The sequence below is a fragment of the Trypanosoma cruzi genome, genomic scaffold (genome assembly GCF_000209065.1).
Source record: "Trypanosoma cruzi strain CL Brener 1047053517061 genomic scaffold, whole genome shotgun sequence".
Taxonomy (NCBI): Eukaryota; Euglenozoa; class Kinetoplastea; order Trypanosomatida; family Trypanosomatidae; genus Trypanosoma; species Trypanosoma cruzi.
The window spans coordinates 200,951-215,020 of NW_001849525.1; the positions used below are offsets into that span (position 1 = coordinate 200,951).

Below are 14,070 nucleotides of genomic sequence, written 5' to 3' on the forward strand. Positions count from 1 at the left end.
TTGTTACTGCCGGAGGGAAACACACGAGCTTTTGTCTTTTATGCCGTTTTATTTATTTATTTATTCTGTTGTTTTTTTTTTTTTTGTCAAATTGCATTGAATGGGGTTTAGTGCGAAGTGACGGTGCGAAGCAACATGGGGCAACGGGATGCATTATGTTACATGTGTGCCCTACGAATGTCTATCATGTACCAGGCACCACCCCCAGCACCACCGTCACGGCTACGCTTGCCCCAAACTGAGGGCGTTGAGGGGACGATTCACGACGATGGGGCACCGTTTGTGGATGAGGCATACCACCCACACTTTTCTATTGTATACGAGACGCCAAGAAGTGCCTTGCGGTTTTTTGATGCGGAGACCGGAGACAAATTGGATGTGATTGCGTGTCAAAATTTGCCTTTTCTTTGCTGTGCGTGCTTGGGGCTGTATCAGTTCATGGATTACATCCATGCTCCCGCTGTAGCTGCAGCTATTCGCACAAGTCCATACATCGATTCGGATCGTCTTTCCGTCAACGTGAATGTGCACCGCTCCATGTCTTTCTTGTGGCTGATGGTGTCTACCGTGTTTTACGGTGTTCACGGACGTGAGGGTGCTCTGCCCAATCCTTTTGCTGTGATACCTGAGGAACACTGTAACTTTAAGGACTTCTTTATGAGTGATTTGCGGGCCCGCATTCTTCAATACACCACGTATTCTCACGCGGAGTTGAAAGATAGAAAAACACCCGTAGGGTATGAAATATATCTAAGAGAGATTGCGCGTCGCTCCAAGAATGCGGTTATTGGGACACAGCCACAAACTATTCAAGCATTCATATATAGTCCAGAGAACGAGGGGGTCATTGTGGACATTTGTTCCGAGCACCATCGTGTGAAGGATCTCGCAGGTGGGGATGTGGTTCCGCCACAGTACTGTAGTAATCGCTGCGATGGTGTTATAAACTACGGCGTCCTGTACGAATATGTGCAACCCTATCTAGAAAAAATTGGATGGTGGGTTAATGACGGAGCTGCAGGGGGTCAGTTAAAGCACTTTGTGGTAGAGGGGACTGCAACAATTGCATTTAATTTGCAGCACTCTAATATCATGCTGATAGGCAACTACCGCAAGATGAAACGGGATCTCTCTCAGTCGCCATGGTTTGCCTATGGCGAGCGCGTCGGCGCATTTTCTTTACAGGAGATAATTGCAAATCCAATACTGCCTTTTTTCTTTCCCGAGGGTGTCGCGTCGGTACCGTGGATGGCCGAGGCAAACGAGAGCACTGTACAGATTGAAAAGAGATCGAGATGCGAACGGGTGAGTGCGGACCAACAGCACCTCGAGGAGCAGAGGGTCAACCCGCAGCAAATGGCTGCGCAGCGTGTGTTTGGTTTTGGACGCTACAAGTTCCACAGTGCCGGCCGTGAAGACGTGGATGTGCGCATGCTTGGAAGTGGGAGACCTTTTGTACTGGAGATCATTTCACCCAGTCGTCAACGGGTCACACCGCACGATCTTGCTGTTTTCGAGGAGGCAGTAAACAAAAGCGAGAAGGGTAGTGTGGAGATTTCGGATTTGCGTGTCACAGACGCCGACATTACCGTGAGGTTGGCACGGCATTCACAGAGTAAAGTGAAGAAGTACCGCTGTGTTGTCTGGTGCAGCAGAGCTATTGTAGACCCCGAGCATGACGACTACTTTCAGGCTGTGAATGCCGTGAAAGATCTTGACATCGAACAACGCACGCCTGTTAGAGTACTGCATCGACGTTCCATGCAGGTTCGCCCGCGCATGATTCACTCAATTCGACTCATGCCGCTGAATGCGCATTGGTTTCTAATGGACCTGGAGACCCAGGCGGGCACCTACGTGAAGGAATTTGTTCACGGCGATATGGGAAGGACAAAGCCTCATTTGGGGGCGCTGCTGAATGGAAGAACAGATATCATTCAGTTGGATGTTTTGGGCATGGAAATGGAAGGGCTTGAAGCAACCAAACGAATCGATGACAACGGCGATAAAAAAGAATGAAATACATGAAGAAAATTTCTTTTTAAAATTATTTGTGGGCTGTGGCTTTTTCACACTAATCACTGGCATCGTAATGAAGTGGGCACAACTTTTATCTTCGATCCATTCTAAGGAAAAGACGATGATGGTGCCATAATTATATTTCTTTTCCTTTTTTTTTTTTTTTTGTTTGTTTATGTGTGTTGTTTTTTCTCTCTGTTGGCTTTTTTTCCCCGTTTCTTTTCTTTTTCTATTCATTTATGCCTTTAAAAAAAAAATTTTTTTTGCCTTTACCTTTTTTTTTTTTTTGTATATATATTTTTTCCCCTTTTTTTTTTTGTGTGTGTGTGTGTGCCACTCATACACTTCCTTTCTCTCATTTTCAAAGGACAATATAGCAGCATTAAAAGGAAGAGGAACATCAACTAATAATAAGAGGCTAGGAGAGAGAGAGAGAGGGAACGCGAGAATTTCTCTTTTCTCTCTTTTTCTTTTCTTCCTTTTCTTTTCTTTTTGCTTTATCACATTGTCACTACCTTTTCTTGTTCCTCCTCCTTCTCTTTCTTTCTCCTCTCCTTTCTCCCGATGCGACGCCTCATTAAGTGCATAGCCGCAGCGCGTCTGAAAAATTTGCCACATTTCCGTATGGCGATGCGTGCGTCCAGCAGCGTGGCGGTTGGGGAGGGAGGGGATGTGGGGAAGATCGCGCAGGAGCGGCTGTACCGTATCATAGGGGCACGAATGTCTATCTCCCCTGCCATCGCCCGTTTTGTGGTGGAGCAGACAAAAAAGGGCTCTACCGTTCCGTTTCTGGCGCGTTACCGCCGAGACGAAACTGGACACCTTGATGAGAAGGCTCTTCGCCAACTCATTGACATGGCGGAGGAACTGCAGGAGGTACAACGGCGCCGCGCATTTATGCTGAAGAGTCTTAAAAGCCGCGGTCTTCTCACAGATGAGCTTCGAGAGGCATTTGATAAACTGTTGCATCTGAATCAGTTGGAGGATGCATGGGAACCCTTTAAGGAGAAGAAGACAAGCTTGTCCTACAGGGGCCGGGAGGCTGGGTTGGAACCTCTCGCGAAGAAGCTGCTTTACACTTCGGAGCCGTTGACAGATGTGTCAGAGAAATTACGCTCTGTTAAAGACGGTGCCAAACTCTTTCAGGCTATTATTGTGGAGGAAGTGCAGCGCTGCGACGAAGTGCGACAACTCATGCTGGCCGAGTGTCGACAGAGCGGTGTGATCAGCAGTTCACTCGCGGCAGCCCCCAGGAAAAAAAACGCCAAGGAAATTGGCACCGATGCCTTTGAGACGCTTAAAAAAAAATTTGCTGCTTACGAAAATCGCCGATGGTCTGTGCAACGTATCAGTGCTCATAACGTCTTGGCATTGCAACGTGGTGAGAGTAAGGGAGTGCTTCTAGTAAAGATGATTCCCCACAGTCGAAGCAAATATACTTTTTTCTCATGGGCTCGAAGAAAGTTTGTTGGGTTTCAGCGGCGGGAAGACCCCAAAGCTACTCGTCTACTAAATCAATGTCTTGAGGCTGCATATGAAAACATAATGAAGGCCACACACAACATCATTCGACGTGACTTAAAAAAAAGTGCTGAAAAAGAAGCCATTACCGTATTTGCACACAGTCTTCGTCATATTCTTATGCAGTGCCCTATGCGTAACGCGAGAATTTTGGCGATGGATCCAGGTGTCACTAAAGGTGTTAAGTGTGTCGCTTTGGATGAGAATGGTGGAGTGTTGACTCGTTTCAAGTGCATTATTATGGATAAAGCCAATATGAGGGATTACATCAGTGGTTGTGTCGATAAATTAAAACTCAATAAAATTGTTATAGGCAATGGGACCGCTTCGCGAGAAGTGGCGGACATTGTTGCTGATACTATTGAAGAGAGGGGATTAAGTGTGGAGTATGCTATTGTAAGTGAGGCAGGGGCAAGTGTTTATTCTGTATCCGATGTTGCGAGAGAGGAGTTTCCGACGCTTGATCCAATGTACCGTGGGGCGGTAAGTATTGGTCGCCGGGTGATTGATCCACTGAGCGAACTCGTTAAAATTCCCGTGCGTTCTATGGGTATTGGCATGTATCAACATGACATTAGCGAAATGGAACTTTTGCGTGCCTTGAATCGTGTGGTTGAATCGTGTGTGACCTGCGTAGGTGTGAACGCCTTAATTAGCAACCGTTACGTGATGGAAAAGATTCCAGGCGTTACCAAGTCCATTGTGGATCAAATTGTCCTTGCACGGTATGCGAAAAAACTGAAGAGCCGTGAGGATTTGCGCCGGGTTCCAGGCATGACGGAGGTGACGTATCAACAAGTCGCAGGGTTTTTCCGATTCCCAAACTCCACGAACCCACTGGACAATACTAACATTCACCCCGAGTCGTATAGCACCGTGCAGAAGTTGCTGGAACTTTACGAGGGGAAAGAAAGAAGGGAGGTCGGTAACATTCTTCTTAATCTGAGGGATGCGGAACTCAGGGATGTGGCAAGTAGGATTGGATGTGGCGAGGCGACGCTGGAACTTGTGGCTCGGGAATTGGCGTCACCAGCTCTTGATCCACGCTCGGAGTTACCTCACGCAGGAATTTTTCGTCGTTTTCCACCGAAATTGGCCGATCTTAAGCCCGGCGATATGTTGAGAGGGATTGTGCAGAGCGTGACAACATTTGGCGCCTTTGTGGATGTCGGTCTTCACGATAATGTCCTTGTGCGAGGTGTAAACATTGACACGGTGCATACAGGTGACCTGTTGGATGATTTGCGCTTTGAGGGTGTTGACCAGCTTGGCAGGGTTAGGCTTCGGTACGACGGGGTTCTGCATGCGCGTGGAGACGCCGCTGCGCAGTCCCACCGTCGAGGCCTGACTCTGGAGTCAGAGGAATTCCTTTCTTTAGGGCGTCTGATAACACCGGAGGCACAACCGACGTTAAGTGATAGCCTTGCCGTGGTGCGTGAAGAGCGCCAGCAAATATTTGCTTCTTCTTTGTCTTTGCAAGGGCCGCACGAGTCTGCGAGAGTTGCCGCCACCGTGACAAACGGAAGTGGTAATGTCGTTAAGCCGCTCAAGAGACCTCGCACTGAAGGTGGCGTGCACACGGCTGCTGCTGGCCAAACAACGATGACGGCAGCGACGGCAGTTGCAGCAGCAACAAAAACAACAAAAACAAAAACAACACCATCATCATCATTAACGGATAAGGCAGAGGTAGCGGCAAAATCCCCGCGTTCGAAGAAAAGGCGGGCTGGAGGGAAAAGGCGTGCTACGCCCTCTTTGCTTTCAGAGGAGCACGAGAATGACGAAACGAAGCAAATTGTTGGTGACACCCTGCGGTGGTGGCGGCCGGAGGAAGAGACTGAGAAAAGTGGGCTGACTACGGGGGGCGTAGGGGCTGTCAAGGAAAGAACTCCCGGTGTGAAGAGGCCGAGAACAGAGACGCTGGGCCCACAAAAAGTTTTACAGCCACCAACTTCCACTTCTACAAAGGAAAGTGAGGAGAGCGAACCCCTATTCTTCTTTTAGTCTTTGGGATATTTTACATTATCCAGTGCCTGTGCGCGGGGAAATAAATTCATATTTTTTAAAAACACTTTTTTTACCCCTGTTTGTGTATAAGTGTGTATATGTCACCGGGAAGCTCTTTTTCCCTTTTTTTTTTAATTTACTCTTTTCCGGAAAGGACGTTTGGGTGGAGGTGTGCTTTTGTGTGATTTACTGCCTCCCATTTATAATAGTTCTTGGAAGCTTGTTGCGGGAAGAATGCTTGAGAAGGGGAAAGGGGCTGCTTAGCCAGAACCCTTGGCGCATTTCGGCTTTTCACGCTTTTGCCTTTTTTTTATGCCTTTCTCTGCGTGTTTATTGATACGACGAGGGTGTTTTGGTTGGGAGGAGCACCGCGAATTAGGGCGGACTGTTACCCTCGACTCTTTTTTTTTTTTCTACTGGAGGCGCTTCAGGCGGGCTAAATATGGGCATGCGTTGAATTGATGAAAACAAATGGCCATTTCCCTTTAAGAGTCATTCGCAGCTCAACGGTCAATTAACGGAAGTCTTTCAATGGAAACCGTTCTTTAAAAATCAAAGAAAAAATGGTAGCCCGGGAATTCCTACACGAAGGCCGTGCCCAGACGGACGCCTGCACCTCGCGTCCTCTTTCTCAATCAAGGACGGGAACTCCTTTTCCGGGGAAATTGTGCACGGCGCTTTGGCCTTTGGGGGACAGCGGTGCGCGTTTTATTCTTTTTCTTTGTTTGCTTGCGGATTTCTCTAAGAATATATATATTTAATACAACATCTTTTAAACCATGTTTCTTTTTTTTTTTTTTACTTTTCTTTATTTATTTTAAGCGAAGTACCGAGTATTTTCTAAAAGCCTAAAGGCAACAGGAATAATCGAATAAAGGGCACGATTAAGTGGGTAAGGGCCACGTTTTTGCCACAAGATGCCGTTTTTCAGTTCCTATGGAGAGACCTGGCTCTTTCTTACAAGCATCGTTATGGGCATTACCATGGTGATGGGTGTGAGTGCGGTGACATCAGCTCCCAGTTACATGACCAAATATTACAAGTATATTTTGAAAGATGACGGGGCCGTGCCTTCAAATAAAAAGTTTTGGGATACAGTTCTTACATTTTATGTGGTTGTCACCATGGTAACGCAGACCTTGTTTGAGCCAATGAACCTAACGACGTTCTGCCGCCGCTTTTCTCTTAATTTTCGGCTGCAGGCTTCCTGTGTGCTTATGCTTGTGGAATTGCTGGTGTTGTTGTTAATTCCCTTCTCTTCTAATGCATCGGAAAAGGGCGCAATGGCTGCTTTGATGGTAATGGCTTTTGTGGGCGGTGTCGGACGAGCGTTTTATGAGAATACTGGATACGCACTATTTGGCACTTGCCCACCCACTACTGTTTCTGCTTTTGTTATTGGTGCTGCTGTTTCTGGTGCCCTGACGTCTGCTTTGCAGATTATTATTAAGGCTTCCATGTCAGATGAATTTGAATCTGTCAAAAAACAGGCGTACATTTACTTCAGCACGGCAATTGGGATTATTATTGTGACAATGATTATGTTATGGTCACTGTCGAAAAATTCCTTTGCTCGGGAACGCATTTTGGAATTACGTTCAAAGCGCAGTTTTTTTGCTAATATTTATCGGAACCACACACCAGACATTAGGTCAAATGTTGTTCCTGGAGATTTGACTAACGCGAATGAAGAGAAGGAAGAAGAATTTGAAAACGACGTTACTTCCTCTTCTGGAGAAGACCCCTACGAAACTGGGTGGCTTTTGAGTGTAAGACTCTGGCCAATCATCAAGAAGATTTATCCCGTGCAGTTTTCATGTTTTTTCACGTATTTTATGACATATCTTCTCTTTCCTGGTGTATTGCTGGCTGTGGACGTAAATGATTCTTGGTACGGGACTATTGTTGTGGCAGTTTTCAGCCTCGGTGATCTCGTGGGACGATTAATGTGCCTAATTCGAAGGTTGTGGCTTTCGCGAAAGTGGGTGGTTATATGCACATTTTTGCGAATAATCCTTGTTCCTTTGATGGTTCTGTGTGCAAAAGGATACATTCGCAATCTTGGTGCAGCTTATGCAATATCTACCGTGACGGGACTAACCAACGGATATTTGGCCACAATTTCTGTTTCATATGGACCGGAGACGGAAGGCCTTCAAAGTGATGGCGAGAAGGCCTTGGCTGGTCAAGCCATTGGCGTCTGCCTACTTTTTGGTGTTTCTACGGGATCGCTGTTACAGTTGGCTATTGTGCTTGCCATATAGAATGCTGGATAAAGAGCCATTTATTGGGAGCCTTTAAAAACAACAACAACAAAAAGACGTTTGCGAGCATGCAGGCCACCCAAATTAATGTAAGTCCTGATAAGACGCATATAATATAATATATTTCTGTAACCTTCTTTTTCCCATCGTGGTTTTTTTTTTTTTTTTTTTGGAAGACCGCGATGGAAGGAGTCAATGAACCGATAACGTTGAGACGGATATTTTTTTTTTTTACTATTTATTTATTTATTTTTTGTCCTGTGGTTGAAGGACTCCAAAATTTTACCATTTATTAACTAATAAATATCTCCAATTTTCAAAAAGCGAAACAGTGCCACGCTAGCGGCAATATATATATATATATCTACTTCGAGCAAAAATTGAGGATGTGGCAAACCCACTGCCTCTCCACCGCTACCCCTTTTTCCCCATTCCACTTTTACTTATTTAAAAGTTCGTTATCTGGTCAACCAACTACACGAATTTACCTGGCTGTTAGGGCAGCAATTGGTACACATTTTTTTAATTTTTTATTTTTAGTGTGGGGTTATTGTACGGGATTATGCAGCAAATAGTTTATTTATTTATGTTTTTTTTTTTTTTTTTTTGATGTATAATGGGGGCCCGTGGAGAGGAATGTGCGAAGACGAGGGTGTTTATCTTGGTGATATTGTGTTTTGACGAACTTTCCCGCCTTTTTTTGTTTCTTAACTGAATTTTTCCCCCGATGACACCGTGCTGGAGTGCAGCGAGGGCAGTTTTTTTTCTGTCCCGCCTCCCCCGCTGTTAGCCCTCACGCGGAGGGGAGTCCGGCGGTTGCGGGGCCCTTATGAAGACAGCCACCTTTGGAGGTTTACACATATTTCTTAATGAATTTGTCTGTTTGCCGGTGCATGAGCGTGGGACAAATCTCCTCTGAGGCGTCGGGGATGCGGAGTACACGGAATCCAAGCTGCATTCCCTTTTGCTTTTGATTTATTTTTACGCGAAACACGCGAAAGGGTCTTAGCGAGATGCGTATTGCAACAATATTTTCATCATGTTTGGGTGAAGAAGAGGTATTATATTCCCTGTTCATTTTATGTTTGACCACCTCATAGCGTTGCCAGGGACCCATCACCGAATAACGCGGGTGCGATTCTTCGGGAAGCCAAAAGTCAATTATTATGCGGTGCAACGCTCCGATCTTAACCCGCACGGCGCCGTAATGTCGTCGCTGCCGTGCTGCCAACGCATGGTTTTGTGCCCCACAATGCTAGCGGCATTATTGCAGGGGTAAAGTTCCTGACCCGGAGACTGCGACGGTGGAAAATACATGCGGAACTTGGTATTACGTGTACCGCGGCCAATTATCTAGGCCTGTCGGACAGGGGAACCACAGTCAGTCATCTCCACACCCTGGGCGTGTGGGCGGAGCGGATGACACACGACCCGGAGTCCTCCAGGAAAAAGCGAGGGGCCCAACTGGAGACCGCTCCCCTGGCAATGCCGCCGGCCGCCTCAGTGTGGTACGCCAGGGTCAATTGCTCCGTATTGTCAGGGGGAGCCAGGAGCCAGCAACCTTTCACTCACGGGGTTGTGGCTGTTGGCGTCAGCCCTGCGCCCGGACCAGATGTGCCTTGCTGGGACATGGCTGCAACACCATGAGATCTGGGGGCGCGCGATGTCGCACCGAATGCAGGCCAACAGATTTATTAAAGAAAAACACACACAAGAAAAACACGAGAAAAAACAAGACAACACAAAACAAAAAGAATTGTGTAAAAATGCTCGGTAAGTTTTATTAGATATATTTTTTGTTGAGCGAGTCTTGGTGCAGTTTGTGACAAATATATATATATATATATATATTTTGTTGTGAGCACACATGGTGGTATTATTATTTTTTTGAGATGGAACCGCCACACGGTGACGTTTTGGGACACATGACCTCGCACGTGTTTGCATTGAGGGTAAGAGCGGAAGTGCTGTTTTTTTTTTTTTTGTATTTGAGAGCCGCATATAATTTATTGCTGTTTACTATAGGGGGAATCTTCGAAGAAAAGTATTTTTTATTTTATTTTTTATTTTGCGCCTCTTTAAAATTTCTATCTTTTCTTTTTCTCTCTCTCTCTGTCTTTCTCTCGCTGCGTGTGTGTGTGTGTGTGTTTCTGTTAGTTCTTGGAGGTAAGAGGTCTGCGTTCATAGCAGAGTTTCAGGCCAATATTACTAATTTCATAAAAGGCACAATTCAAAGGACAGACATAATGTCAGAGGCACGGTTACCAAAGTACGCGTGGGAGGAAATCCGAAAACACAACACTGACAAGGATTGTTGGGTGGTGCTGTACGGCCGTGTGTTGGATGTCACGAAGTTTTTGTCTCAGCATCCTGGTGGAATTGACCCTATCAATGATCTTGGGGGGTACGACATCACCAACTCCTTTGAAAGCATCGGGCATTCCTCAAGGGCACTAGTCTTGTCAAAGGAGTTTATTGTTGGCGACTTGGATAAGGATTCCAAGCCACCCGTTGTAGAACCGAAGGCGTCACGAGAGGATGTGCCTCTGACGGCTTATAAAGCAGGGGGTGAAATGATTCCGCTGAGTTACATTTTGGCTTCTGTTTTTGCACTGATGCTTCTTTTTTATTATTATTTGATGGCATAGAAGTGGCCTTTTCATTTCTTTTTTGCTTACTCGACCTCTCCTTTTTGTTTCCTTTTTTTCCCACTTGACAGGACAACAGAGTGAAGCCAACAACTAAAAAACATGGACCACAGGAGCATCCGCCGGGGTGGGTGAAAGGAGGCAAAAGAAAACGCTTACGCATTAATTTCCCTCCCAAACAAACAAACAAACAAAAAAAAAGAGTTTAAAAATTAATTAAATAAAAAGCAAGAGAGAAGTGAATGTTGTGTGAGATGCTTTTCTCTAATGGGATGGCGAAGATTGGATGTGGATCTCTTATTTTTTTATTTTGCCATTATTTATGAAGACTTAACTTTTACTGTTTGTTTCTCTCTGTTGGTCGTGTCGTTTGCGAAATGCATTATGAGCCGCATTCCGCTTGTGAGTGGGAAATAAATTGAATTTAAGGTGGGAGGAGGGGTCCCGGTTTGCGAAGAAGAAAAGGAAAACGCCTCTGTTGTCATGTCTACTGCAGATACACACGTTTTGACGGTATTTTGTAAAAACGGAAAAAAAGAAAAAGAAAAAAAAAAGGACTGCGACAACAGTCATGTGGCCGTTCGCCTTGACGTCTGATATTGGAGAGGCCATGGGAAATTAGAAGAAAAAAAAAAGAGCAACAGTGTTTTGTTTCTGCCTTTTTGTTGGTTTATTTATTTATTTATTTATTTTTTTTTTGCAGGGTGCAACGGGGAGGAAAACATTTTCTGGTGAAATGTTTTTTTTTCTTCCACAACGAGCTGAAACAGGGAATGCTCAGATGTGGTGGGTGGGTGGGTGGAGAAGAAGAAATATGATGGGGTTTGGAATCACTTTAGGCTCATGTGGGTTGTGCGAGAAGTTGGTCTTTTTAAAAGAAAAAAAAATACACATTAATTATTTAATTTATTTATTTTTAATAAATAAAGAAATACACAAATACATCCACGTTTTGGTTTAAACCTTTATTTCATCAGAAGCCTTTTGCGCTTCCCCCCCATTTATTATTATTTTTTTTTGCTTCTTTTCTTATATTGTGTTGGGAAGCTTTTTTTTTTTTTTTTTTGAGTTGTGGACTTCTCTCTTCTTATTTATTTTAGGGAGAGAGGGAAGAGGGGAATTGGGGGATCCGTAATTCATTAGGGGTATTGCGGACAACAAACAAAAGGGGCTGCTTGTGTGGGTTTTTGTATTATTGCACACACACACACACACACCCGAATTATTTCTTGCAGGAAACATGCTGCGTTGTTTTACCGCTTCTGGGTTTCATTTGCCACGTTGCACATTAGCCACCATGGGGTTTGCTTCTTGCACAGGATCACACCGTTGGTGCAGCGTGCCAGCCGGGCCGACACCGCACAAATCAGCAGAAGGAGACGTCCTCCAGTCCAATATCAAAAAGGAAGAGCGATTGCGGGATTTTTCTGAGCTTTACGCCGCCCATTCCTCACAGTACGAGTCTGCTCCGGCAGCTATTCGACCAAATGTCCTTCGTTATCCGTGCGACCCAACGAGTGCAGAATTCCAGGAAAATTTGAGACGTATGGAGGGTCTAACGGCGGAGCTGCGACGTCGTGTACAAGTGGTTATTGAGGGGGCTTCTGAAAATGATCGCAAGGCCCGTGAGCGACACGTTAGTCGCGGGAAATTGTTGCCTAGAGAGCGTATTGAGAAACTTATTGACCCAATGACCCCCTTTTTGGAATTATCTCAGCTTGCCGGGCTCGATTTGTATCCTGGGGAGTCATGTCATTCAGGTGGCATTATTGCGGGCATTGGTGTTGTGCATGGCATTCGTGTGATGATTTTGGCGAATGATGCCACTGTGAAGGGCGGAACATATTATCCCATAACTGTTAAAAAGCATCTGCGGGCTCAAAAAATTGCATGGGAAAATCATCTCCCTTGTATTTATCTTGTGGATAGTGGTGGGGCCAATCTTGCTCGACAAGATGAAGTGTTCCCGGATGAACAACATTTTGGTCGTATTTTCTTTAACCAGGCCAATATGTCTGCTGCGGGGATTCCGCAGATCGCTGTGGTTATGGGGAGTTGCACGGCTGGTGGTGCCTACGTGCCAGCGATGTCGGATGAGAGCGTTATTGTCAAGGGCAATGGTACCATATTTCTTGGGGGTCCACCGCTTGTTTTTGCCGCGACTGGAGAGAAAGTGACTCCGGAGGAATTGGGCGGGGCTGCTGTGCACTGTCGAACAAGTGGTGTTACGGACTATTTTGCGACGGATGACCTTCATGCATTATACTTAACACGACGTATTGTAAGAAATTTGAGTCGGGAAGAAGGCTCAAAAGATGCGGAGAGTAAAACCTTTACGCCACCTTTGTACGACCCAAAGGAGATTGGAGGATTTATACCAGATATGGCTGCAGAAGTCGTGAAGAGTTTTGATATACGTGCTGTGATTGCCCGTCTTGTTGACGGAAGTGAATTTGACGAGTTTAAGGCGCAATACGGCAACACGTTGGTGTGTGGGTTCGCACGTTTTGAAGGAATGCACGTGGGCATTGTTGCCAACAACGGTATCCTGTATTCTGAATCGGCTCTTAAAGGGGCACACTTCATTGAATTGTGCTCTCAACGTCATATCCCTCTGTTGTTTCTGCAGAACATTACGGGATTTATGGTTGGGAAGGCCTATGAAAGGGGCGGAATCGCAAAGGACGGTGCGAAGCTTGTGACGGCTGTGGCGACAACGAAAGTTCCAAAAATTACCGTAATCATTGGAGGGAGTTACGGTGCAGGCAATTATGGAATGTGTGGCCGTGCCTTTGGCCCCCGTTTTCTTTTTATGTGGCCCAATGCGAGGATAAGTGTCATGGGAGGGAATCAGGCTGCAACAGTGCTTGCGCTCACAAACTCTAAATTGAAGCCCGATGCAATAGAGAGCTTAAAATCGGAGGTGAAGGCAAAATACGAGAAGGAGGGTTCCTGCTACTACAGCACATCACGTTTATGGGATGATGGCGTCATTGCCCCCGAGGACACTCGTGCGGTGGTGGTTCAGACGCTGCGCACAGTTCGCTTGGCTCCGCGGCAGGAGACAGAGTTTGGTTTGTTTCGTATGTAAAGCTCTGCAACTCTGCGCTTTCTCGCCCAGCCCGAAGAAGGCGCAGGTGGGGCGAGGTGAAAGGAGTGACCACCGGCGAGCGCAAGAAGGACAAAAAAGAAAAGGTATGAGGGGGAGGATGAGTAAAAGGAGGGTATTCATTTTTAATGCGAATGTTAAATGGCCGGACTCTCACCGTGCAGAATCATTCGGAATGAGGAAGAGAAGGGACACAAAAAAGAAAAAAATGGAGCGTGTGATGTGAGTGAGAGGAGGGCGCGGCGAAAATTCCTACTTTTATTTGTGCCTTTATCTCTTTTTTGTTTTTTTGTTTGCGCGCGTTGTTCATCCATTTTTTCCTTTTCGCATTGGACACGCGTGATTCTTTCCTTTTCCTTACCTGCTTGTCATATTTGCCTCGCTGGTGTTTCTTGGGGTTTGAACGCTCTAAACCCTGCCCCCATTTTCCCTCTTTTGCGTTTGACCGGTGAACCGATACGGCGTGGAGTGACACGAACACTCACACACGAGCCAAAATACA

General features: G+C 45.8%; 5 protein-coding genes across 5 annotated transcripts, besides 19 other annotated features; all 5 read left to right on the forward strand.

Annotated features, from left to right (window-relative positions):
* Positions 1–9,857: part of a sequence feature (heterozygous, non-Esmeraldo-like haplotype) that runs on past the window's edge.
* Tc00.1047053508799.130 (hypothetical protein, conserved) lies at positions 136–2,019 on the forward strand (the record flags this gene model as incomplete). Its single annotated transcript, XM_814709.1, has 1 exon — positions 136–2,019. The coding sequence occupies one exon, from the start codon at positions 136–138 to the stop codon at positions 2,017–2,019; it is 1,884 nt and encodes a 627-aa protein (XP_819802.1).
* Positions 2,161–2,337: a sequence feature (T-rich).
* Positions 2,470–2,512: a sequence feature (T-rich).
* Positions 2,534–2,581: a sequence feature (CT-rich).
* Tc00.1047053508799.140 (transcription modulator/accessory protein, putative) lies at positions 2,584–5,544 on the forward strand (the record flags this gene model as incomplete). Its single annotated transcript, XM_814710.1, has 1 exon — positions 2,584–5,544. The coding sequence occupies one exon, from the start codon at positions 2,584–2,586 to the stop codon at positions 5,542–5,544; it is 2,961 nt and encodes a 986-aa protein (XP_819803.1).
* Positions 5,136–5,216: a microsatellite.
* Positions 6,330–6,366: a sequence feature (T-rich).
* Positions 6,465–7,811, forward strand: Tc00.1047053508799.150 (nucleoside transporter-like, putative; the record flags this gene model as incomplete). Its single annotated transcript, XM_814711.1, has 1 exon — positions 6,465–7,811. One exon carries the CDS (start codon positions 6,465–6,467, stop codon positions 7,809–7,811), a length of 1,347 nt encoding a protein of 448 aa, XP_819804.1.
* Positions 8,030–8,066: a sequence feature (AT_rich).
* Positions 8,328–8,350: a sequence feature (AT_rich).
* Positions 8,387–8,419: a sequence feature (AT_rich).
* Positions 9,508–9,563: a sequence feature (A-rich).
* Positions 9,641–9,662: a microsatellite.
* Positions 9,704–10,459, forward strand: Tc00.1047053508799.160 (cytochrome b5-like, putative; the record flags this gene model as incomplete). The annotated part of the gene is made up of 1 exon (XM_814712.1): positions 9,704–10,459. The coding sequence occupies one exon, from the start codon at positions 9,704–9,706 to the stop codon at positions 10,457–10,459; it is 756 nt and encodes a 251-aa protein (XP_819805.1).
* Positions 9,857–9,881: a sequence feature (AT_rich).
* Positions 9,858–9,967: a sequence feature (areas merged during assembly that could not be assigned to a particular haplotype. This can correspond to areas where the two haplotypes were merged or to regions with more than two copies in the genome that were merged during assembly.).
* Positions 9,896–9,939: a sequence feature (CT-rich).
* Positions 9,968–14,070: part of a sequence feature (heterozygous, non-Esmeraldo-like haplotype) that runs on past the window's edge.
* Positions 10,635–10,658: a microsatellite.
* Positions 10,664–10,686: a sequence feature (AT_rich).
* Positions 11,129–11,155: a microsatellite.
* Positions 11,328–11,387: a sequence feature (AT_rich).
* Positions 11,700–13,550, forward strand: Tc00.1047053508799.170 (3-methylcrotonoyl-CoA carboxylase beta subunit, putative; the record flags this gene model as incomplete). The annotated part of the gene is made up of 1 exon (XM_814713.1): positions 11,700–13,550. The coding sequence occupies one exon, from the start codon at positions 11,700–11,702 to the stop codon at positions 13,548–13,550; it is 1,851 nt and encodes a 616-aa protein (XP_819806.1).